At 48.1% G+C, this 25,193-nt stretch overlaps 1 protein-coding gene and 1 non-coding gene across 4 annotated transcripts in view; one reads left to right on the top strand and one right to left on the bottom strand.

Moving 5' to 3' along the window:
- Positions 1-22,310, bottom strand: part of ACOT7 (acyl-CoA thioesterase 7) — a 99,129-nt gene extending 76,819 nt beyond the window's left edge. The window contains exon 1 of one of the 3 annotated variants that reach the window (XM_070474199.1): positions 22,279-22,310. In XM_070474199.1, the coding sequence (XP_070330300.1) occupies positions 22,279-22,295 (17 nt within the window). In that variant the 5' untranslated portion in view covers positions 22,296-22,310. Of the gene's footprint in view, positions 1-9,004; positions 9,211-21,684; positions 21,832-22,278 lie in introns of those variants that run through there. The other 2 variants (XM_020904477.2, XM_020904476.2) reach the window with 2 other exon arrangements.
- TRNAE-UUC (transfer RNA glutamic acid (anticodon UUC)) lies at positions 11,533-11,605 on the top strand. The gene has a single exon. It is a non-coding gene; the product is annotated as a tRNA-Glu (tRNA).
- Positions 22,311-25,193: the final 2,883 nt, after the last annotated feature.

Genomic DNA, 25,193 nt, shown 5'->3' on the forward strand with positions numbered 1-25,193 from the left:
AGAGTCGGACACAACTTAGCGACTGAAAAAGAACAACCTGGAGACAGCATCAGACCCCACCTGCCACCCTGCACACCAATGCCAAGTCCAGGCTGTTGTTTGTGTTACAGACCAGTTACAGACAGTTTCCACCAAACTCCTCCTTGGATTTGATTAATTTGCTACAGAGGCTCACAGAACTCAGGAGACCCATTCACTCATGAGATCATCATCTTATTACAAAGGACATTAAAGGATATGAGTCATCATCAGCCAGATGAAGAGACAGGCAGGGCAGAAGCATGTGGGAGGCAGAGCATCCACCTGCTCTCCAGGATGAATCTGAATCTCCACAGGTTCTCCAGCCCAGCTCCCTGAACCCCATCCTTCTGGGCTTTTATGGGGACTTCACAACAAAAGCCTGATTGATCCCATCATTGGTCACTGATTCAATCACCAATTCACCCAGCAGCCCCTCCCCCTTCCCTGGAGGTCAGGGGGCTGGGACTGAAGTTCCAAGTCTACAATCACCTAAGGCTTCCACCCTTTGGTACTTTCTGAAAGTCACCTCATTAACATAAGCTCGGGTGTGGTTGAAAGGGGTTTGTTACCAATATTAAGACACCTTTATCACTCCCATCATTTAGGAAATCCAAGGGTTTCAGACTCTGCCAGAAACAGGGATGTAGACGAAATATGTATTTCTTTTTATAAATCACAATATCACAAAGCCACACCTGAATGAACACAGCACCAGAATAGCAAAGAAACACAAACAAAAAAAGTGTGGTGTTTACTGCAAAGGATGTTCCCCACCCCAGCTCATACTGATCAGTTACAAGGGTAAAGTTTCCACCTGCTAAGTCCCCAGAAGGTAATGGAATATGTAGTTGGCCCCAGAAGAGGCTGAAACCTGAAGCTTGGACTTTGAATAGGTGGAGAGGCATGGCCCATCTCCCCATCCCATACCCGCCCCCACCAATCCTCCCCCCCAACCTCTGCCGCTGTCCAGTGGCCTGAATGTGCCAGGACAGGCCAGAACTGGTTGGGGGAACAGATCCCCACCCTCAGGTGTTCCCCAGCCCCCATTCCTGGCTGCCAGACAGGCACACACACCAAGAGCCCTTCAGGTACCCACCAAATTCTATAGGGGGGAAACAGCCTCCTCAGACCCCAGGCCAGTCTTACAAGCACTTGGTCAGCGAGCACAACAGCCTGGCCTTTGGGGCACCAGAAGTGCACTTTTCTCTAGGCACCTGAGGTGCAGAGAAGCTCTCGGCCTTATGCTGAGTATAGGAGATAAATCACACCTGAACCTTTTAATCCTAATCAGTCCTGAGTACTCATTGGAAGGACTGATGCTGAAGCTGAAGGTCCAATACTCTGGATACCTGATGCAAAGAACTGACTCACTGGAAAAGACCCTGATGCTGGGAAAGATTGAAGGCAGATAAGGGGCAACAGAGGATGAGATGGTTGGATGGCATCACCGACTCAGTGGACGTGAACCTGGGCAAACTCCGGAGTTTGGACAGGGAAGCTGGCTGTGCTGCAGTCCATGGAGTTGCAAAGAGCTGAACATGACTTGGCAACTGAACAACAAGCCTTTTAATCCCACCCATTCATAAACCAAAAGTAAGCAACAGCCATTTCCAGGCCAGCTGGAAGGCAGGTCAGGGCTGCCTCCACTGACCAGTTCCACACTTTAGCAGCATCTAGCCTGGTCAGGGCAGGTCATGGCAGGTGATGAGGCATCAGATGCCCATTGTGCTGATCTTGAATGGGAAATTCAAGGTCATTCAAGGTCATTCCTGCCCTCAGTTTCCCCATCGTTAAAGCAAGGGTGATTCTTACGTCCGCTGGGACTGAGAGCTAAGCAAGTAAGCACGTAGGACACAGGGAGCAGATGGGAACAAAGTGTCAACTCAGGACATGGGTGCTGCCTCCAGGGCATAGGGCTACAACCTCATAGCTGGTGGGATGCTCTGCTCCCAGCACAGCCAGGAGGAGGGACAGTTAGTCTCTGAAGGAAGTTCTCTCTCCTGGAAACATCCACTCCCAGTCTGACAGCTGCCTCCCATCTTCCAACTTCTCTGACACTCCACTGCAGCTTCCCAACTCTCAAGGTTTCTTTTTTGGTTTGCTTGTTTTTTTTCCATCTCTTTTTCTATTTTTTTATTTTATTTTTAATTGGAGAAAAACTGCTTTACACTATTGTGTTAGTTTCTGCCATCCATCAACATGAACCAGCCACAGGTTACACGTATGTTCCCTCCCTCTTGAACCTCCCTCGCACCTCCGACCCCACTGTACCCCTCTCAGGTTGTCACAGAACACCAGGTTTGAACTCCTTGCATCACACAGCCAACTCCCACTGGCTAGCTATTTTAAATATGGTAATGTACATGTTTCAATGTCACTCTTTCAATCCGTCCCACCCTCTCCTTCCCACACTGGGTCCACAAGTGTGTTCTCTATGTCTGCAACTCCACTGCTGCCCTGCAAATAGGTTCATCAGTACCATCTTTCTAGGTTCCATATGTGTGTGTTAAGACATGATATTTGTTTTTCTCTTTCTGACTTATTTCATCCTGTATAAAAGGCTCTAGGTTCATCCACCTCATCAGAATTGATTTAAATGTGTTCCTTTTTTACAGCTGAGTAATATTCCACTGTATATATGTACCACAGCTTCTTTATCCATTCATCTGTCAATGGACATTTAGGTTGTTTCCATGCCCCAGCTATTACAAATAGTGCTGCAATGAACTTTGGGGTACATGTGTCTTTTTCAATTATGGTATTCTCAGAGTTTATGTCCAGTAGTCAGATTGCTGGGTCATACAGTAGTTCTATTCCTAGTTTTTTAAGCACTCTCCATACAGTCTTTCACACTGACTGTATCAATTTACATTCCCACCAACAGTGCAAGAGGGTTCCCTTTCCTCCACATCCTCACCAGCATTTACTGTTTGTAGATTTTTTTGATGACGGCCATTATGACAGGTGTGAGGTGATATCTTACTGTATTTTTGATCTGCATTTCTCTAATAATGAGTGATGCTAAGCATCTTTTCATATGTTTATTAGCCATTTGTATGTCTTGTTTGGAGAAATGTTTAGATCTTCTACATAATTTTTGATTGAGCTGTTGGGTTTTCTGGTACTGAGCTGTATGAACTGTTTGTATATTTTGGAGATTAATCCTTTGCCAGTGATTTCATCTGCCATTATTTCCTCCCATTCTGAGGGTTGTCTTTTCACATTCCAACTCTCAATGTTTGAAACACGGCTTAGACGGCCAGTCATGCCAGCTGGCCCCTGGCCTGCCACAAACCTGAACCTCTGTGCCCCGAGGTCTGAAGGGGTCAGATTCAGGGCACCAAGGGGTCTGGGTTGTGTGGCCTGGCCCTGGGAAGATCCCCCAGCAGAGACCTGCCCCTTGGGAGGCCCAGACAGCAAGAGCCAGCCCCTGCCACGGGACAGGCTAAAGTCACAGAACAACCCAGGGAAGGGGGAGAGGAGGACCTGGAGCAAGGGGGTAGAAAAGCCAGTGGGGGCAGGGGTAGTGCTCAGGGAGGCGAGTGGGAACAGAGAGACACAGATCTCAGAAACCTCATACACAAATCACACACAGACTGTCCTCTTCTCAAGGAACTGATGCACGATGACATCTACACCACGTCCCACAGGGCATGCCCTATACTGTGGTTCATGGATTTCTGGGTTCTGTCCTCAGGGTCAGGGATCAACAAACCTGGGAAACAGAGTTCAAAGCAAGCTGGGAGAAGCTGGAAGAAGCCGCAGGCGAACAGTCAGGAGGTTTGTGGTTTCAGCGTACCACTAATCAGCCTATGACCTTAACCAGTAACCTGGCCACTCAGCACCTCTCTCTCAGTCCACAGGCAGAAGAATTGAACTGGACCCTTACCTCACACCATCTCTGAGGAAGAAGTGGAAAAAGGTCCAAGCCCTAATGTAAGAGCTGAAACCATAAAACACTTCAGAGAAAACAGGCAGAAGCTCTGGGGCTTGGGTTTGGCAATGCCCTCTTGGAGAGGGCAACAGAAGCACAAGCAGCAACAGCAACAACAAAGAGAAACATCAAAAAATAATCAAAAGCAAAAAGACAACCCACTGAATGGAAGAAAACCGCTGCAACCCATACACTTGAGAAGGGATCTGTATCTAGGGTACAGAAGGAGGGACTTCCCTGCAGTCCAGTGTTAAGGACTCTGTGTTTTCACTGCCCAGGGCCCGGGTTCAATTCCTGGTCAGGAAAGGAACTAAGATCCTGCTAGACAACGCAGCATAGCCAAAAAAAATACAGGAGGAACGCCTACAACTCAATAATAAAAACACAAGCCAACTGAAAAAATAGGCAACAGACCTGAATAGACAATTCTCCAAATGTACAAATGGCTGATAAGCACATGAAAAAGCGTGTTTGAGTGCTCAGTCATGTCTGACTCTTTGCCACCCCATGGACTGTAGCCCGCCAGGCACCTCTGTCCATAGGATCTCCTGGGCAAGAATATTGGAGTGAGTTGCCATTCTCTTCTCCTGGGGATCTTCCAATCCAGGGATCAAACCCCAGTCTCCTGCAATGGCAGAGAGGTTCCTTACCCCTGAGCCCAAGGGAGTATCACTAATCATCAGGGAGATCACCACTGAAACCTCAGTGAACCACCACTGTACAACTGCCAGGGTGGCTGCATATAACAAGTATTGGCGAGGATATGGAGCCCCCCATGAGAGTGAGAAGGAGGCAGCTGCTTTGGAAGACATTCTGTAGCACCTCCAAAGATTAAACAGAGTAACCCTTGGACCCAAGAATGGAACCGCTGAGCTCTTTTCATTCATACCATCTCTGACATCAATTGGGTGGGGTTTTTCCTCACACCAGCCATTTCGCCAACTCTTGGCCATTAGCCAGGTGCACTACAATTGGATTCATTCCTGACCCCTCCTAGGGCTTTCCCAAAGGCTCAGTGGTAAAGGATCTGCCTGCCAATGCAGGAGACACAGGAGACATGAGTTCAATCCCTGGATCAGGAAGATCCCCTGGAGGAGGAAATGGCAACCCACTCCAGTATTCTTGTCTGGAAAATCCCAGGGAAAGAGGAGCTTGGTGGGCTATAGTCCATGGGGTTGCAGAGTTGGACACTACAGAGCACGTGACCCCTCCTCAGGCTGAAGAGTTCGCTGGAGCACCTTACAAGACTCAGGACTCAGGGTTATGTTTGCTGTTGTGGCTCAGTTGCTAAGTCACATCCAACTCTTTGCCACTCCATGGACTGCAGCACATCAGGCTCTTCTGTCTTCTACTATCTCCCGGAGTTTGCTCAAATTCATGTCCATTGAGTCCATTCATGTCCATTGAGTCAGTGATGCTATCTAACCGTCTCATCCTCTGCTGTCCCCTTCTCCTTTTGCCTTCAATCTTTCCCAGCATCAGGAACTTTTCCAATGACTTGCCTCTTCACATCCGGCAGCCAAAGTATTGGAGCTCCAACATCAGTCCTTCCGATGAATATTCAGGGTTGACTTCCTTTAGGATTGAATCTTCCTGCAATGCCAGAGACTGAGGCTCCATCCCTGGGTCAGGAACATCCCCTGGAGAAGAGAAAGGCAACCCACTCCAGTTCTTGCCTGGGGACAATCCCATGGACAGAGGAGCCTCGCAGGCTACAGTCCATGGGGTCACAAAGAGTCGGACAAGACTGAGCTATTAACACTATACTATGCTCTCAATAAAGGACAGAAATAGTATCAACCTAATAGAAGCAGAAGATATTAAGAAGACGTGGTAAAAATACACAGAACTGCACAAAAAGATCTTAATGACCCAGATAGCCACGATGCTGTGATTACTCACCTAGAGCCAGATATCCTGGAAGGCAAAGTCAGGTGGGCCTTCGGAAGCGTCACTACAAACAAAGCTAGTGGAAGTGATGGAATTCCAGCTGAGCTATTTCAAATCCTAAAAGATGATGCTGTGATAGTGCTACACTCAATATGCCAGCAAATTTGGAAAACTCAGCAGTGGCCACAGGACTGGAAAAGGTGAGTCGTCATTCCAATCCTAAAGAAAGGCAACGTAAAAGAATATTCAAACTCCCCCACGATTTCACTCATCTCACAAGCTGGCAAATTAATGCTCAAAATTCTCCAAGTTAGGCTTCAACAGTACATGAATCGAGAACTTCCAGATGTTCAAGCTGAATTTAGAAAAGGCAGAGGAACCAGAGATCAAACTGCCAACATCAGTTGGATCACAGAAAAAGCAAGAGAGTTCCAGAAAAACATCTACTTCTGCTTCACTGACTACGCTAAAGCCTTTGACTGTGTGGATCCCAACAAACTGTGGAAAATTCTTCAAGAGATGGGAATACCAGACCACCTGACTTGCCTCCTAAGAAATCTGTATGCAGGTCAAGAAGCAACAAGTTAGAACCAGACATGGAACAATGAACTGGTTCAAAATTGAGAAAGCAGTACGTCAAGGCTGTATATTGTCATCCTGCTTTATTTAACTTATAAGCAGAGTACATAATGCAAAATGCTGGGCTGGAGGAAGCACAAGCTGGAATCAAGACTGCAAGAGTTATATCAATAACCTCAAATACACAGATGACACCACCCTTATGGCAGAAAGCAAAGTGGAATTAAAGAGCCTCTTGATGAAGGTGAAAGAGTACAGTGAAAAGCTGGCTTAAAATAACATTCAAAAAATGAAGATCATGGCATCCAGTCCCATCACTTCATGGCAAATAGATGGGGAAACAGTGGAAAGAGTGACAGACTTTACTTTCTTGAGCTCCAAAATCACTGCAGATAGCGACTGCAGCCATGAAATTAAAAGATGCTTGCTCCTTGGAAAAAGAACTATGACAAACCTAAGAGAGCATATTAAAAAGCAGAGACATTACTTTGCCAACAAAGGTCCATCTAGTCAAAGCTATGGTTTTTCCAGTTGTCACGTATGGGTGTGAGAGTTCGACCATAAAGAAAGCTGAGTGCCAAAGAGTTAATGCTTTTGAACTGTGGTGTTGGAGAAGATTCTTGAGAGCCCCTCAGACTGCAAGGAGAGCCAACCAGTCAATCCTAAAGGAAATCAGTCCTGAATAGTCATTGGAAGGACTGATGGCCAGTACTTGGCCACCTGATGAAAAGAACTGACTCACTGGAAAAGACCCTGATGTCGGGAAAGATTGAAGGCAGGAGGAGAAGGGGACAACAGAGGATGAGATGGCTGAGTGGCATCACCAACTCGATGGACATGAGTTTGAGCAAGCTCTGGAAGTTGGTAAAGGACAGGGAAGCCAGGCATGCTGCAGTCCATAGGGTTGCAAAGAGTCAGACATGACTACAGGACTGAATTGAACTGATATACTCTCTGGTGATTAACTTAACCCCCAAAGCCCTCTCTTCCAACCCCCAGGTCTTGAGTGGGGCTGAAAGTCCCACCCCTCCAATACTGCCAAAGTCATTCCAAAGACCAGCCCCTTCCTAAAACTGCTTTCTCTGGGCCACCAAGCACTAGTCATCTCCTTGGCATACAAAAGATGCTCTATCCATCCACCCTACTGAGAAAGTCATTTCCTAGGCAGGTTGATAAGAAGTCTAGGGATCCCCAAGGAGAGAGGGGTCTGGAATTCTAAAGGAGGAAGAAAGGACAAACTTTTTTTTCTCTCTACATTCCTTAGGATTATATAACAATAATGTATCCTGCTTGAGGACAGTCTCTGGAAAAAACCTTCTAGCTAATCCTGTTATCTTAAAATGTAAATTATGGGAGTAGGTCTGCTGAGGTCTTTACAACCTCCAGACATTCTTTTGATTCATTGTAATGACTAATTGGAGAGTATATAACTCCATTGCTAACAATTGCAAGGGGCTACTCTTTCTGCCCCCTTCTGATGCCTATGTCAGAAGCTTTCTCTATCTCCTTTATACTTTAATACAACTTTATTACACAAAAGCTCTGAGCAATCAAGCCTCATCTCTGGCCCCGGATCGAACTCTTCTCCTCCAGAGGCCAAGAATCCCAGCATAAAAACGTATGTCCACACAAAAACATGTGCAAGAGTGTTCACAGGAACATTTATGCATAAAGGCCAGCTGGAGACACTGATATGCATCAGCTGATGAATGGATAAACAACGTGGTTACATATCCCTAAGTGGAGTATTATGAAGGAAGCACTGACGTGTGTGACAACACAGATGAACATTGAAAACATGGTGCTGAGTGAAAGAAACCAGACACAAAGACCATATCACTTGGCCCCAGTGACATGAAATGTCGAGAACAAGGAGATCTATAGAGAAGGAAAATAGATTAGGGGGAATGGAGAGAAATAGCTTTTCTCAAAGAGGTCACGAAAATGTTCTAAATTGGTGGTGGTAATGACTGCCCAACTGTGGATGTTCAAAAAGCCACTGAACTGCATACTTCAATGGATGATGCATCAATGGGATGCGAATTACAACTCAATAAAGCTGGTACAAAGGACCAGAATCCGCCCACTGGAGGAGGTTTCTCCCAAGTTCACTACATTGCCAGAGGATTAGCCAATCACATGAGGACAGCTACCCCTGTCTCCCTCAACAAGTCCAAAACAAAAAAAAAACAAAAAGCCCAGCTCAATGTGGCGAGGTCAGGGGTGAGGAGAGCAGACATCTGCAGCCCCTGCTCCCTTGGCAGCCCCCTTTGGCAGCCTGAGCACAGGCAGAGACCTGCCAGCACAGCAGCCTGCTCCGATCTCAGGGTGCTCTGAGTTCCGTGCTCATCCCAAGCTCTCAAAGCCCACCTCCTCCAACAAAGCTGAGTGGGGTCCCAGAGGAAAAACATGCCAGGTCTCCACTGGGGATGCACACAAAATCCCACAAAACACGCAGTTCACAACACCCAACACCCACTGTTTACTCCAAACCCTTACCAAGAAATCCTGAGTCACATGGCCTGGGCTGGACACCCAAGGCCTAGCATGGATCAGGGCACAGTGTCCCTGTCATCCTACCTTGTAACGCTGACACCAAGTTTAGACGACAGAGCAGATCTGGTTCCAACAGCCTGGACGGAAGCCCAGCATCTCTGCCCGGGCCTCTTGGAGCTCCTGGGCCCCAGACACTCCTGGGCAGTGACTGGCCTCCTGGAAGCGGCCTGCCTGCCCAGCTCACAGAGGCGGAGAGCCCGGATAAGCAGCCTCATCCTGTGGACAGCGGCCCAGACTGTTCACCCTGAGCTGGCACCTGGTTTAGCCACCGCCTCTCAGCCTTCAAGGGACCTCCCACCGCTCAGGAATGCTGCAACTTTCGCACTCCCGGAGGGAGGGCCTACTCCCGGGATGGCCCCTCCTCCCAGCAGCTGGCAGCGGCCGTGGCTCTCACAGGCTGCAGGGCCCAAGATACAAAGAATCCGTGACCCAGTATGAAGTCGCTGAGCTGGGCTCTCTGATGAGCAAACAAAGGATGAAGGTATCCACAGGACCACAGCCGTTGTGTGGGACTGGAGGAAATGGGTGGGGCTGTAAACCACGCCTACCAAGGTTCCTTCTCCAGGACCATCAATCAGGCAGGCAGGCAGGAGCAGCCCTCCCCTACCCCGCTGCAAGGGCCTCCGCACAGCAGGAGGACAGGAAGGCTGGGCAACTACCAACTGGCCCAAGGGTCCAGAGACGGCTCAGGTGAGCAAGACGCCACCACCGCAGGGCAGAAGTTCGCGGTCGCCCAAGGAAGTGAGGCTCCAGCGGAGAGCCAAGGAAGACGCAGGCTCCCCACCCCGAGCTCCCGAGAAACAGAGGCAATAGGTCTGGAGCTGTGACTCCTTTTTACTTCTTTTTCTTTGGCTGTGCCGGGTCTTAGTTTGGCATGTGGGATCTTCCTGGACCAGGAATAGAATCCGTGTCCCATGCATTGGCAGGCGAATTCTTAACCACTGGGCCACCAGGAAAGTCCCTCCTTCTTATTGTTTAATGTGGACAACATTAAGAGGCTTTCCCCAGTAGAGAGAAGGTTCCAAGGTCCCCAGCAAACAGCTTCAAATGGTTGGCTCTGGCTTCCCTCCTGCTTCCAGGTGTGACTGATGCAGGTAAGAAGCCTATTTTGACTCCACATTGGCATCTCTTTCTCTGACTTGCTTGCCATTGCTTTTGTTATTATAATCATACTTAATGGCTTGCCTGGGAAGAACCTGCTCTTCAGCTTGACTGTAAACTAAAGAGCCTTCGTTCAGCTCCTGGAGATAGTTTGTCCCAGACCAAACCAGTCTATCCTAAAGGAAATCAATCCGGAATATTCATTAGAAGGACTGATGCTGAAGCTCCAATACTTTGGCCACCTGATGTGAAGAGCCAATGCTTTATAAAAGACCCTGATGCTGGGAAAGATAGTGAAGAAGGAATTCATAGGGCCTGTACTCCACCTTAGGCCTGTCCATGCTGATCGTGCTCGGCCACCTCTCCAGTGGGCTCTGCACTCTGTTTAGTGCCTATGGAAACGACAACAGAAGGATAAGACCCCCTCCGGACAGAGGAACCTTGAAGATCATATCCAGGTTACTCCTCGCCTAAGAGAACACATACACTAATCACCCCTTCCTCCAGAAAGGCCATAAATTTTTCTGTACCTATCGGAGTGTAACCTTGGGCTTATTGATTATTGGCTAATTGTTTAACTGTCTGAGCACATGGCACATGAATGATGGGGTTACTGGGATTGTATTTACCCTTCCTTTGCTTATGTAAGTCTCAAGGAATTTGGGGTGGTGGGTTCGGACATGTACACATGGGGTATAAAAGATTTTCACAAATGCTGGTTGGGGTCCTTGACTAAGATGAGACTCTGCCTTGGGCCCGCCAGTGTAATAAACTGCACTCCACTATCTGCATTGTTCTTCTGAGTAAGTGTGTTTCCCAGAACACGTGGCTACAACAACTGAAGGCAGGAGAAGGGGACAACAGAGGATGAGATGGTTGGATGGCATCATCAACTCAATGGACATGAGTGTGAGCAAGCTTTGGGAGTTGGTGATGGACAGGGAGGCCTGGCTTGCTACAGTCCATGGAGTCACAAAGAGTTGACACAACTGAAAGACTGAACAATAACAAGCTGTGAACAGAAGAGACTGACACACCCCTTCTAAGGCTGGCCATTCCCTTGGAGATGTTTTGCGAGACTGAAGACCCTTTCACTTTACTTCCCCGCTGCCTCTCCCTCTCTATTCTGCCTTTTGACTTTAGTTCCTCATTGTTTCTTTCTCTCTGATGTATAAAAGAGCCTGGCACCCAGACCCCAAGAAGATGGTTATTTTGAGGTGCGGACTGAGCCTGCCATCTTCTCAGTCAGCTAGTTTTCAGAATAAAGTCGTTTTCCTTGTCTCAACACCTCATCTCTCGAATTCACTGGCCTGTTGTGCGATGAGCAGAGCAAGCTTGGACTTGATAACAAGACTGAAAGAAATCTCAGAGGGCACAGGTTGGCATTTGTAAATATCTCAGCATTTCCTCCAAGAGATGAAGACTTGGTTTAAAAACCGGACCACAGGAATTCCCTGGCAGTTCAATGGTTAGGACTTGGCAATTTCACTGCCAAGGCCCCAGGTTCAATCCCTGGTCAGGGAACTAAGATCCCACAAGCCATGCCGCAGGGCCAAAGAATAAAAATAAAAACAGAACCACAAAACAATTACCCACCTTAAACATAATACAAATTCATTAATATAACTTTTTCTAATTGGCTTTACTCAACAGCTTGTGAATCAGGCAGCATCCCATTTAGCAAGCAGAAAGGAGATCCTCTCAACAGCACTAAATAGCAAGTAAGTGCTCAAGTTTCCTCAGCTACGTTCGAAACGTTTTGAAATCTGCAATTGTGAACACTTTTCTTTTTGACTGCACCTCACAGCATGTGGAACCTCACCACTGGACTGCCAGAGAATTCCCCTTTTTTTTCTTAAGGTGAGGTAATTGCATTGTAGTTATGGCTTTTTAAAAAATAATAATAACCTTTACGAGGTACAATGTGTGTACCATAAAATCACCTACTTTTAACGTACAGTTCACTTTTGAAAAGTGTATACACATGTTAGGGGAGGCACACTCTGAAACCACCCACCCTGGCCAGGCAACCCTAGTCATCACTTGTGTGAGTTATTTTACTACAGGAGGGCCTCCTAAGGAACAGGGAACTAATAAGTCACCACCAACCGGAAGAGCTCAGGAAAGGTCAAAAGGAGACACCACATGTCTGACCACCTCCCAGAATCCTTCTCTCTGGCAGCCATCTTGCCTGAGCAACCTGTGTGCCACCAGGAGGGTTTGATTGGCCAAGGACACCCCAGAAACTAACCCCATCACCATAAAACCCAAGACTGCGAGCCACCGGGCAGAGCAGTCCTCCTGGGTTCCCTTACTCTACTTCTCTCCGCCCAGGGGCCCCTTCCCAATAACATCTCTTGCTTTGTGTCAGCTCGTGTGTCTCCTCGGACAGTTCATTTCCAAGTGTTAGACAAGAGTCCTATTCTCTGGCCCTAGCCTTGAGGGGTCCCCCTTCCCACCACACACCTGTGTAAGGGACCACAGCTACGATGGAACATTTCCAGCACAGCACAAAGTGCCTTCCTGCCCCTCTGCACTTGGTTTCCTCCCAGGTCTGGCCCCTGGCACACAGGTCTGCTTTCTATCACTACAGTTCTGCCTTTTCTAGAATTTCTCATCAATGGGGTCAGATGCTCAGTGTAGTTCTTTGAGTTTTGTGTGTGTGTCAGTATCAGTGATTCTTGCTACTGTTTCCTAGTAGTTTTCATTATCTCTTTATCAGACAATGAAGATGTGAGTTCTTTCCAGCTTTGGGTAGTTATGAAAAAGTTCACAGGGACTTCCCTGGTGGTCCAGGGGTTAAGACTCTGTATTTCCACTGCAGGGGGTGTGGGTTCGATCCCTGGTCTGGGAACTAGGGTCCCATAGGCCTCATGGTGTGGACAATGAAAAACCCAGAAATTCCTTAGTATCATTAACTATCGAGGGACTAGTCAGGTTTCCCCCAAGTATCTCATAAATGCTCTAAAATCAGATTTTGTTAATTTTCTACTGAAGCATCATTTGTATGCAGGAAATCAGGATTTATAACAAGCTTCCTCTGTTGGTCAGATGTAGGTAGCCCGTGAGTGTGTGACCATAGAGTTTACCCTCCTCCTCAGGATACCTCTGAGAGTTAAAGAAGTGGACCAGGAGGTACACAAACAGTCACCACCCCAGGTTGGGACCCCCTCCCCAGAGAAGGCCCACCCACAGGGGAATGCAACTCCTGGCCTGACTGAAACCAGGGCGCTGGCCAGTGGTGGTGCCAAGCCAAGGGTGAGGCCGGGCTGCCTGGCTAGCTTACAGGCGGAGGTGGGCTGCAAAGATTGCATCTTCACCCAAAGCACCCACATCTCCACAGGAAGGGGGCTAGCACCGGGCATCGTTTTATGGAATGTTCCCGAACACTACCTTCAAGTGTGGTTTCTGTAACTCAGATTCTGTGTTTTCATTAATTCTGCTGTGAGCCCAAAGACAAAGCCCCAAAGAGAAAAAATTCCAAACAGGCCTACTTGAAAATATTTTGAGTTCAGTTCTAGTAAAACGCCTATCGCAATAAAGCAAGTCACAAGACTATTTTGGTTTCCAGCACATACAAAAGTTACACTATTAAATGTGCAATAGGATTATGCCTAAAAAAATAGTGTACCAAAAATAAACTCAAAATGGATTAAAGATCTAAATGTTAAGACTAGAAACTACAAAACTCCTAGAGGAGAACATAGGCAAAACACTCTCCAACATAAATCAAAGCAAGATCCTCTATGACCCACCTCGCAGAAAACTGGAAATAAAAGCAAAAATAAACAAGTGGGACCTAATTAAACGTAAAAGCTTTTGCACAACAAAGGAAACTATAAGCAAGGTGAAAAGACAGCCTTCAGAATGGGAGAAGATAGTAGCAAACGAAGCAACAAAGGATTAATCTCAAAAATATACAAGCAACTCCTGCAGCTCAATTCCAGAAAAATAAATGACCCAATCAAAAAATGGGCCAAAGATCTAATAGACATTTCTCCAAAGAAGACATACAGATGGCTAACAAACACATGAAAAGATGCTCAACATCACTCATTATCGGAGAAATGCAAATCAAAACCACAATGAGGTACCTTTACACGCCAGTCAGAATGGCTACTATCCAAAAGTCTACAAGCAATAAATGCTGGAGAGGGTGTGGAGAAAAGGGAACCCTCTTACACTATTGGTAGGAATGCAAACTAGTACAGCCACTATGGAGAACAGTGTGGAGATTCCTTAAAAAACTGGAAATAGAACTGCCATATGACCCAGCAATCCCACTCCTGGGCATACACACCGAGGAAACCAGAACTGAAAGAGACACGTGTACCCCAGTGTTCATCGCAGCACTGTTTATAATAGCCAGGACATAGAAGCAATCTAGATGCCCATCAGCAGACGAATGGATGAGGAAGCTGTGGTACATATACACCATGGAATATTACTCAGCCATTAAAAAGAATTCATTTGAATCAGTTCTAATGAGATGGATGAAACTGGAGCCCATTATACAGAGTGAAGTAAGCCAGAAAGATAAAGACCAATACAGTATACTAACGCATATATATGGAATTTAGAAAGATGGTAACGATAACCCCATATGCAAGACAGAAAAAGAGACACAGATGTATAGAACAGACTTTTGGATTCTATGGGAGAAGGCGAGGGTGGGATGATCTGAGAGAATAGCATTGAAACATATATATTATCAAGTGTGAAACAGATCGCCAGTCCAGGTTGAATGCATGAGAAAAGTGCTCAGGGCTGGTACACTGGAATGACCCAGAGGGATGGGATGAGGAGGGGGATGGGAGGGGGGGTTCAGGATGGGGAACACATGTAAATCCATGGCTGATTCATGTCAATGCATGGCAAAAACCACTACAATATTGTAAAGTAATTAGCCTCCAACTAATAAAAATAAATGAAAAAAAAATAGTGTACACACCTTAACTTAAAAAATATTTTATTTTATACCTACAGCATGGGGAATATAGCCAATATTTATAACTATAAATGGAGTATGGATTTCCCAGCTGGTGTTAGTAGTAAAGAATCCACCTGCCAATGCAGGAGATGCAGGTTCCATCCCTGGGTCAGGAAGATCTCCTGGAGGAAGACACGGCAACACACTCCAGTATTCTTGCCTGGACAATTCCATGGACAGAGAAGCCTGGCAGGCTACAGTCCATGGAGCCGCAGAGAGTTGGACACAACTGAGCACTGACTGCACTGAATAAATGGAGTATAACCTTTAAAAATTGCCTATCTATATTGTGTATGCATGCATGCTAAGTCAGTCGTGTCTGACTCTTTGTGACACTATGAACTGTAGCCTGCCAAACTCCTCTGTCCTTGGGATTCTCCAGGCAAGAATACTGGAGTGGGTTGCCATGCCCTCCTCCAGAGGATCTTCCCAACCCAGGGATCAAACCTGCATCTCCTGCAGCTCCTATATTGCAGGTGGTTTCCTTACTGCTGAGCCACCAGGGAAGCCCACCTATACTGTATACCTGTAACTTGTATAATATTATACAGTAACTATGCTTCAATTAAAAAATTTTTTTAATTAAAAAGAATTTATCACCCAAAAATGCTAACCCTCAGGAATTCCCTGGTGGTTCACTGGTTAAGAATTTGCTTTGCAATGCAGGGGACATGGGTTTGATCCCTGGTTGGGGAACTAAGATCTCACATGTCTTGGGGTAACTAAGCCTATGGACCACAACTACTGTGCGCATGCTCTGACACAAGAGAGGCCCAGGTGCCACAACAAAGAGCCTGCATGCCGCAACCAAGACACAGTGCAGCCAAATAGATGAATAAATGTCTAATAGAAAATGCTAACATGGCCAAAAAAATGAATAAATGTTTAAGAAAAAAATTGCTAACCATCACCTGACAATGCCAAGTGGCCACAAAACCCTCAATTTGCAACAACAACAAAAAAAATGCAGTACCTTCATACTGGAATTAAGTGAGACACAGTAAGATGAGGTGTACCTGTACTAAAATTCAGATCCATCCATTCATCTTTATTGGCATATCTACCAGTTGTACCTATCACCAATGCAATGGAGGTGAACTTGGACAAACTCTGGGAGATGATGTGGGACAGAAAGGCCTGACATGCTGCAGTCCATGGGGGTCACAAAGAGTCGGACACAATTAGGCAACTGAACACCACCACCACCAGCCACATATTGTCACCCTGCTTATTTAACTTATATGCAGAGTACATTATGTGAAATGCCATGCTAGATGAATCACAAGCTGGAATCAAGATTGCCTGGAGAAATATCAACAACCTCAGATATGCAGATGACACTACTCTTATGGCAGAAAGCAAAGAAGAACTAAAGAGCCTGTTGATAAGGTGAAAGAGGAGAGTGAAAAAGCTGGCTTAAAACTCAACCTTCAAAAAACAAAGATCGTGGTATCTGGTCCCATCACTTCATGGCAAATAGATGGTGAAAAAGTAGAAACAGGGACAGATTTTCTTTTCTTGGGCTCCCAAATCAATGTGGACGGTGACTGCAGCCATGAAATTAAAAGGCGGTTGCTCCTTGCAAGAAAAGCTATGACAAATCTAGGCAGTGTATTAAAAAGCAGACAAGTCACTTTACCAACAAAGGCCTGTATAGTCAAAGATATGGCTTTTCCAATAGTCACGTATGGATGTGAGAGTTGGACCATAAAGAATGTCTAGCACAGAGGAATTGATACTTTCGAACTGTGGTGTTGGAGAAGACTTGAGAGTCCCTTGGACTGCAAGGAGATCAGACCAGTCAATCCTAAAGGAAATCAGTCCTGAATATTCACTGGAAGGACTGATGCTGACGCTGAAGCTCCAATGCTTTGGCCACCTGATGCGAAGAGTGGACTCATTGAAAAAGACCCTTATGCTGGGAAAGATTGAGGGCAGGAGGAGAAGGGGGCAACGGAGAATGAGATGCACCGACTCAACAGACATGAATTTGAATAAACTCCAGGAGATAGTGAAGGACAGGAAAGCCTGGAATGCTGCAGTCCATGGGGTCCCAAAGAGTCGGACACAACTTAGCTACTGAACAATGAACAACAACCTTCAAAATGCAAGAAAGTGAGATGCAATAAAATGAGATGTAATTGTACTAAAATTCAGGTCCATTCCATTCATCTTTATTGGCATCAGGTGCTTTGCTAGGCATTCCTGGCACAAGAGACAACAAAGCAGTCCCTGAGCTCAAGACACTTAGGAGCAGATTACATGGAAAAGCAGGGCAAGCAAAAGAAAAACTTGTAGATTTGACACATCTACTTACAAAGGGTTACAGGTTACCTGCCCGGGAGGCTATGTCCCTGCCAAGGTCTCCCTCCATTGGCTCTGTTGCTGGAGAGCTAACTACAGTCCCCACAGTTTCCCCAAGCTTCCCTTAGGAAACCCTGCCATCAGAGATGTATCAGGAATTCTGGTTTTTAAATTCCTCTCCTTACTACATTGTCCCATAAGGTAGCCACCAGCCACAGGAAGCCAGACTGTTTACACTTAAACAAATTTAAATACGGGACTCCTCTGGTAGCTCAGTGGTAAAAAATCTGCCTGCCAGTGCAGGAGACCTGGTTCAATCCTTGGATTGGGTTCGATCCTTGGGTTGGGAAGATTTCCCTGGAGAAGGAAATGGCAACCCACTCCAGTATTCTTGCCTGGGAAATCCCATGAATAGAGAAGCCTGGTGCACTACAGATCATGGAGTAGCAAGAGTCCGACACGACTTACTCACCAAACAACAACAACAACAAATGAATGCAATTAAACATTCAGTTCCTCCACATCCAACCACATCTCAGGCATTCACTGGCCACTTGTGGCTAGTGCCCAGCACGCTGCAGACGCAGAGCATCTTCATCACTCTCTAACAGCCTGGTATGGGACATGACCTTCAACTTCATTTGGACCAACACCTAGGGGCTCCTACTAGGGGCCCATGCTGATGTCACGGTTGAGCCTCACAACTAGATGTGAATGTGAGCTTGAGCAGTAGACAAACCATGACAGTGGGGGACTTCCCTCACGGCCAGTGGCTAATACTGTGCTTCCCCTGCAGGGGATGCAGGTTCAGGTCCTGGTCAGGGAAGTCCCACGAGCCATAAGGTGTGGCAAAAAAAAAAAAAAAACCACAATGGAACACCCAACAGGGAACCCACCAGTTGCCTTCGCTCCCTTGGCTGTCTGGGTCCAAAGCTGCCCTGGTCCAAGTCTGTAACCTCTGAAGGTCTCATTTTCCCCTATCTGTAAAATGACAGAGTTGGGCTGGGAGTTTCTAGGGGTCAATCCCATCTGACATTCTAGAACTCTGGGTCAAACAAGGGAAAAAGCAATTTGTTAACAAAATATGAATTAACATCACTAAGAATAAAACCAAAGAAAACGGCTCTTCTGAGACTTTAAATGCTGTTGCAGAACTTTCATGTGGGGCTCAATCAAAACAAGGGTGCATGGGACTTCCCTGGCACTCCAGCTATTAAGATACCTCGATTCCAATGCAAGGGACACAGGTTTGATCCCTGGTTGAATCCAAAATAGAAAAGAAGGAGGACCATGGAATATTACTCAGCCATTAAAAAGAATTCATTTGAATCAGTTCTAATGAGATGGATGAAACTGGAGCCTATTATACAGAGCGAAGAAAGCCAGAAAGATAAAGACCATTACAGTATACTAACACATATATATGGAATTTAGAAAGATGGTAACGATAACCCTATATGCAAAACAGAAAAAGAGACTCAGATGTATAGAACAGACTTGTGGACTCTGTGGGAGAAGGCGAGGGTGGGATGTTTCAAGAGAACAGCATCGAAACATGTATATTATCTAGGGTGAAACAGATCACCAGCCCAGGTTGGATGCATGAGACAAGTGCTCGGGCCTGGTGCACTGGGAAGACCCAGAGGGATCGGGTGGAGAGGGAGGTGGGAGGGGGGACCGGGATGGGGAATACATGTAAATCCATGGCTAATTCATTTCAATGTATGACAAAAACCACTGCAATGTTGTAAAGTAATTAGCCTCCAACTAATAAAAATAAATGGAAAAAAGAAAAAGAAAAGAAGGAGGAGACAGCACACCGCAGTGGCTTGCTGTCTAAAGTTCAGGTTCTGATGTAAACTGCTCCTTTTATTTACAGCTGCCCAGCACAGTGCCAAAGGTTTTATATCTCACAGCAACATTGGGCACAAGACAAGAATACTGAGGTCTAAAGTCCACAAAGACAAGAGGCATAACTGGGATTCCAACCAGGCCCTCAGCTTCCTGAGTCTGGGTCCCGCTTCTCAGACAAAAAGAGCTTCCCTTTACTTATAAGGTGGCAGTCATTCTGCCAGGGCCTGGATAACACTTTGTTTAGCACCTGGAGTACACATGATAAAATAAGGGTCAAAAAGTTGGGCAGCTTCCAAGATGCAAAGGCCATATTCACAGCTAGGCCTGGCACTGCCTTCCCCAGCCTTTAGAGCCCCTCTCCCTCCAACACACCTCCTTCTGAACCAAGAATTTGAGATAACTCTTTTTTTTTTTTTTGAGACAACTCTTAATTGTCTAGGATGGTGGGGGTTGTGGGATCCTCTCTCTTCGAGACTGTGAACTCCCTAAGCTGGGGACCCTCCCTCGGGGCATTTCACACCTTGGAGGCAACCAGGGACACTTAATTAAATTCATGGCTGGGCTGCTCTAGGCCAAAAGGCTCTTCTTTCAACATGGGGTGTCTGCTTAGATGTCCTTAAAGGGCTCCAACCTGCTGCTACCTCCACTACAGTGTCCTGGGGTTTCTCTGGGCCAAGCCCTTGTGACCAGGGACCTCATCACAACCCCTTCCCACTCTCTTTGACAGTTGTGTTGGCCACCTGAGGCTCACCTCCACCAGGGATCCCACCCCGGTGTCCCAAATCCAAGACAATGTGCCATTGTGAATACTGGAAAGGCAGCCAGATAAGCAGGCACTATGAGCAAGAAGTGTGGGCCCATATGTAAGTGCCTAAGGCTATTTGTTAACTATATTAGAAGCTGGTTTTTAAAAAGGTACTATGTATAGATGGGCTATTCACCATCCTGATGAAGTATTAATAAATAAAAGCCCAGCCTTCCATGAGTAGACTGAAATCAGTATCTGCTTTCGCAGGGAGCAGGAGGAAAACAGGTGAGTCTGGAGACAGGAGAGCTGTCAGGAGCTGCACCCCGCCTCCTCCTGTGGCTGGATGACCTTAAGAGTCTCCTGGGATCCCTGTCATCCACCCTCCCAGAAATGCTGGGCAAACCAAACCAGATGCAAATAATGAACAAACCCTTTGCAAATGATGAGCTCCAAGGTCACCTGGCCATTATGAGGTAGAAACTGAGCCCAAGGACCTGATTCCAGGCCTGTCTGTCTCTTAGGATCAGTTACTTGGATTAGTATCCCCCTAACCTAGAGTAGGTGGGGCCAGGACAGTCACACAGCCAATAACAAATCAATGGCACAAGGCTCCCTCAAAGATTTCCTCTCCCTAGAAGAGAAAACTGACCTTAAGGTCAGGACAGGACTCCAACTGAGTCAGAAGTAGGGCTGGGTTCAGGGGACTCCACGGATCCAGCACTGCGCGCCCAGCCTTTGTCTCTTCCGAGGAGATGTCAATATTCTCAGGAAATTACCTTGGTTTGAACCCAAGGTCAATGTGACGCCCAACCTAAGAATCTTAGGAGCCGAGCCCAAACAGGAAGGTGCTGTCACTGTCAGTGGTGCAGGAAGCACAGGCCCTGCCTGCAGGCCCAGCGCCTGCCGGGCCTTCCAGGCTCCTCACCCTTCCTCGGCTCAGGCTCAATACCCGCTTCCGTTCTGTCCGAGGGAATGGAAAGTAACCTTGAGGTTACCCTGCTCCGGTCGGAAATGAGCCGGCTCGAGGTCTTGGGCATCCCCGGGGCCTCTACCCACCAGCACCGAAGGAGGAAGGCTGGGGTGGGCCCCTGACAAGAACCCTTTACCCCCATTCTGTAAGATGTTTTTGGGCTCAATGGACCATCCTCTGTTCTTAGCTCTGAGCTGTCAGAAGGGAAAGGTACTTCCTCTTCTTCATGTTAACAGCCGCCTCCCCCACACCAAAACCTTGGCAGGGTACTGCAAGGTCTGCGTAACTGCAGCCCTCGCCCACTCGGGCACCCACTCCAGGGTTCAAAGGGTTCTGGCCGCCGCCCAGTCGAGTGGGTTACCTGCGCCGCACATGTCCGGGAATCCGGATGGCTTTGCACCACCGCCCGGATAACGACCTCGAATTAGGGGTCTCAGTGGGACCTGGGGTGAGGCCCCGGCGTGCTCAGGCACCCGGCGGGGCGGAGCTGGGCGGGGCGCGGGGGGCAGCGCTCCGACCCCCGCCCTGGGAAGGGCGCCGCGCCGCTTCATCGCGCAAACGGCCTGCGTGACCGCGGCGCCGCCCAAGAGATGCGCCGGAGGCCGGCGCGGCGGGCGGGTGGGATCCGGAGGTGACCCGCTCGGCGGAGGCGGGGACTGGGGAGAGGAAGGCGCGGGGCCGGTGGGGGTCCGCCAGGCCCCCTGGCCGCCCGCCCGCCCGCCGCGCGCCCCTCTTACCGGCAGATCTGGATGGCGGACGGTGTCTCGGGGACGGGGCCCGACATTGTGGCTGCGGCGGGCGGCTGAGGGAGCGCGCAGGTGTCTGGCAGGCCCGGCGCGGAATGAATGAGCCCGGGCGGCGCCATGGAGGGGGAGGGGGAAGGCGGAGCCATGGCTCCAGAGAGGCGGGGCCTGCTCGCCGAATGCGAATCGAACGCGGCCTCCCTCGAAGCTCCGCCCCGCATACCCGCCCTCGCCCCGCCCCCGGGCCGGCCTTCGCTCCCCCGGCGTCCGGTTCTGGCGGCGGCGGGGCCGCGGTGGGGCGCCGCTTCCAGAAGGTTCGGCGGCGGTTGGGCGGCGCCGACACGGGACTGAGTGGCCGCGAGAGTGAGCCTCGGTCCCCCGCTGAGCGTGTTCGTATGGGGCTTTCCCCTGCGCGTGCCTGACAGTTCGCGGGCCTAGGGGCGCGCCCACCGCGCGGCGAGGCTGTAGGCGGAGGCCTTGCCTTCCTCGTGGGCCTTGCCTTCCGCGTAGGCTGAAAGTCCAGCGGGAGGCCGCGGCCGGCACGGGCCTTCTCAGATCAGCCTTGAGAGGAAAGTGGGGGCGGTTTACCGTAAAGGAGCCTTCATGGCTGAGCTGGGAGGCACGTGAGTGCACCGAGCCGGGAGCCGGGAACCATCAGGCCTCAGCGAGTGCCTCTGCTGCAGGGACACGCAACTGCTGGGGAGAGGCCAGGAACTGGGATCCGTCTACACCGCCCGCTGGAAACAACCTCTGGGTGGTTTCTGAAAGACTTGTCCAGAGAGCCGAGCCTTTGGTTAGCGATGCTTGTCCTGCAGAGAGGAGGCCTAAAGGTCTGTTTTGTTGCGCAACACGTGCCCTCTAGTGCAGTTCACGACCAAATCCGTGCAAGAAAGAGGGAGAAGTGATCACTCTGCCTGCGGAATTTTGGAGAACTTTTTACTCCGTGTGAGACTTGACTCTTTCCGAGCTTTTTACCAGGGACACAAATTGCTTCTGTACTCAGGTTTTTAACAATCAAAACCCACAGAAATCAAGCTTCCCTATTTATTGTTGGTTGTTGAGTGGCTAAGTCGTGTCCGACTCTCCTGCAACCCCATGGACTGTAGCCCTCTCACCTCCCCACCCCCTTCAGGCTTATCTGTCCATGAGACTTCCCAAGCAAGGATACTGAAGTGTGTTGCCATTTCGTTTTCCTCCCCCATTTATAATAATTAAATCGCTGGAAGCATCTAGGGTCACCAAGCCTGTTTTAACTTCTTCCAATATGGGTCCTGAAATAGATTTCTTGTGATGGAACCCAGGAGCACTAGCAGGCTCTGCAGTCTTAGGCAAGGAAGATTCCTTATCTATAAAAATGGTTAATAATAGTCACCTTCTTCCCTGGTGGCTCAGATGGTAAAGCGTCTGCTTGCAGTGTGGGAGACCCAGGTTCAATCCCTGGGTTGGGAAGATCCCCTGGAGAAGGAAATGGCAACCCACTCCAGTACTCTTGCCTGGAAAATTCCATGGACTGAGGAGCCTGGTGGGCTACAGTCCATGGGGTTGCAAAGAGTCGGACACGACTGAGCAACTTCACTTTCACTTTTCCAGACCTGTGGGGAGATGAAATGAGTTCATCAGGGATAGCAGGTGAAGAAGTTAGGGCCTTTCTTACTCTCTCTGCTCGCCTTCCCTGCTCATTCCCACTCTCTCAACAGCCATTCCAGGACAGTCAGTACAAAGGAGTGAAGATTTCCTGAAGCCCTGCACTAACTGTGTAGGTGGGCGCAGGACTTTGAGACTTGGAGACATTCCTTTCTTCAAAAAGCTCAAAATCTAATTGGGGGACAAAGCCAGGACACAAAAAACCTGACTCCTACCACCTGCTGAGGACATTCCTAGACTGGGGACTGGGCTGAATGGTTTAGGATCAAATAGCCAGGTCCCTCCCAGGATGAGGCAAAAAAAAAAAAAAAAACCTGGAGCAAAATCAGCACCTTTGGAAAAGGATGTGGCTACCCTTTGGCCCAAGACAGCATCTGTCGGCAGTTTGGTGTGAGAAGGCTCCCCAGTCCAGAAGAAGCCAGGGAAGATAACAGCTCAACCCACTTCTGATTGTGTCCTGGATTCTGTAGGGAGAAAAACTATAGTCCAGGGTAATCCACTTGTGTGTGATTGCCAATGGTTTATGATGTTGCTCTGCTTTAAAGGAGAGCAGTGGGGGACCCAACCCCTTAGCAAAAACATCATGAGATTTACACTGATCGCGAAGAGTCTGTCACCTCCCCATTTTAGGGTTATTTTTTTCCTACTTTCTTCTCAAGCTAGTGGGGCCATTTCCATCCCTCTCTTTCAGTGAAACTTTTCAAAAGAGCTGTTTATAAACACAGCCGCTCTCCTCTTTCCCTGCTTCCGTTCTCTTTGGAACCCACTCCACTCTAGCTTTTGTCTCTTCCGCTCGATTTATTGAGGTCACTAATTCCTTGCAAGTTGCTAAATCCAATAATCCTTTGTCAGAAGTCATTTTACTTGACTTCTCAATAGTATGGAGCTGGCATGATCCTTCTCTTCTTGAAATGCTTATTCCTTGCCACGTACTCCTACTCTTCTGGCCTCTCTGTACAGCTTGCTGTGCTGGTCCATTTCCATTCCTTCCTCTCAGGACTTTGGAGAACCCCCAAGCAATGTTTGGACTCTTGGGGGCTCATCCTGTTTTATGGCTTTAAATCCTATCAATTGGACAACTACCTACCAGATGTCTCCAGCCTAGACCGCGCCCCTAAATTCCAGATTCGTGTGTCCCTGGCCGAGGCCACACCTCACTATGGTTATGTGATAGATATCTCCCATTGCCACAGACTTGGTCCTCTTGCAGTCTTCCCCCATCTTGGTAAATTACAGTTCCTTCCTTCCAGTTGCTCAAGCTAACAATTCCTCTCACACCCTTCTTCCAGCCCATGGGTGAATCCTGCCAGCTCTATGTTCAAAATAAGTCTGGGACTTCCCTAGTGGCTCAGTGGATAAGAATCCATCTGCCAGTGCAGGGGACACCTGTGCATCCCTGATCTGGGGAGATTCCACATCCCTCGGAGCAACTAAGGTGTTTGCCGCAGCTACTGAGGCCGAGTGTTGAAACTACTGAAAAACCATGCCCCCTAGAGCCTGTGCAAAGAGAGAAGCCACCACAATGAGAAGGTGGCCTACCACAACAAAGAGTAGCCCCTGCCTCACCACAGCTGGACTTCCCTGGTGGCTCAGATGGTAAAGTATCTGCCTACAATGGGGGAGACCCAGGTTCTAATTCCTGGGTCGGGAAAATCTCCTGAAGAATGAAATAGCAATCCACTCCAGTGTTCTTGCCTGGAAAATCTCATGAACAGAGGAGCCTGGTAGGCTACAGTCCATGCGGTCTCAAAGAGTCAAACATGACTGACCGACTTCACTTTCACTATTCACCACAATTAGAGAAAGCCTGTGCAAGGCCACAAAGACCCAGCTCAGCCAAAAATTAATTAAATTTTTTA

This window comes from Odocoileus virginianus, chromosome 11, assembly GCF_023699985.2.
Source record: "Odocoileus virginianus isolate 20LAN1187 ecotype Illinois chromosome 11, Ovbor_1.2, whole genome shotgun sequence".
NCBI lineage: Eukaryota > Metazoa > Chordata > Mammalia > Artiodactyla > Cervidae > Odocoileus > Odocoileus virginianus.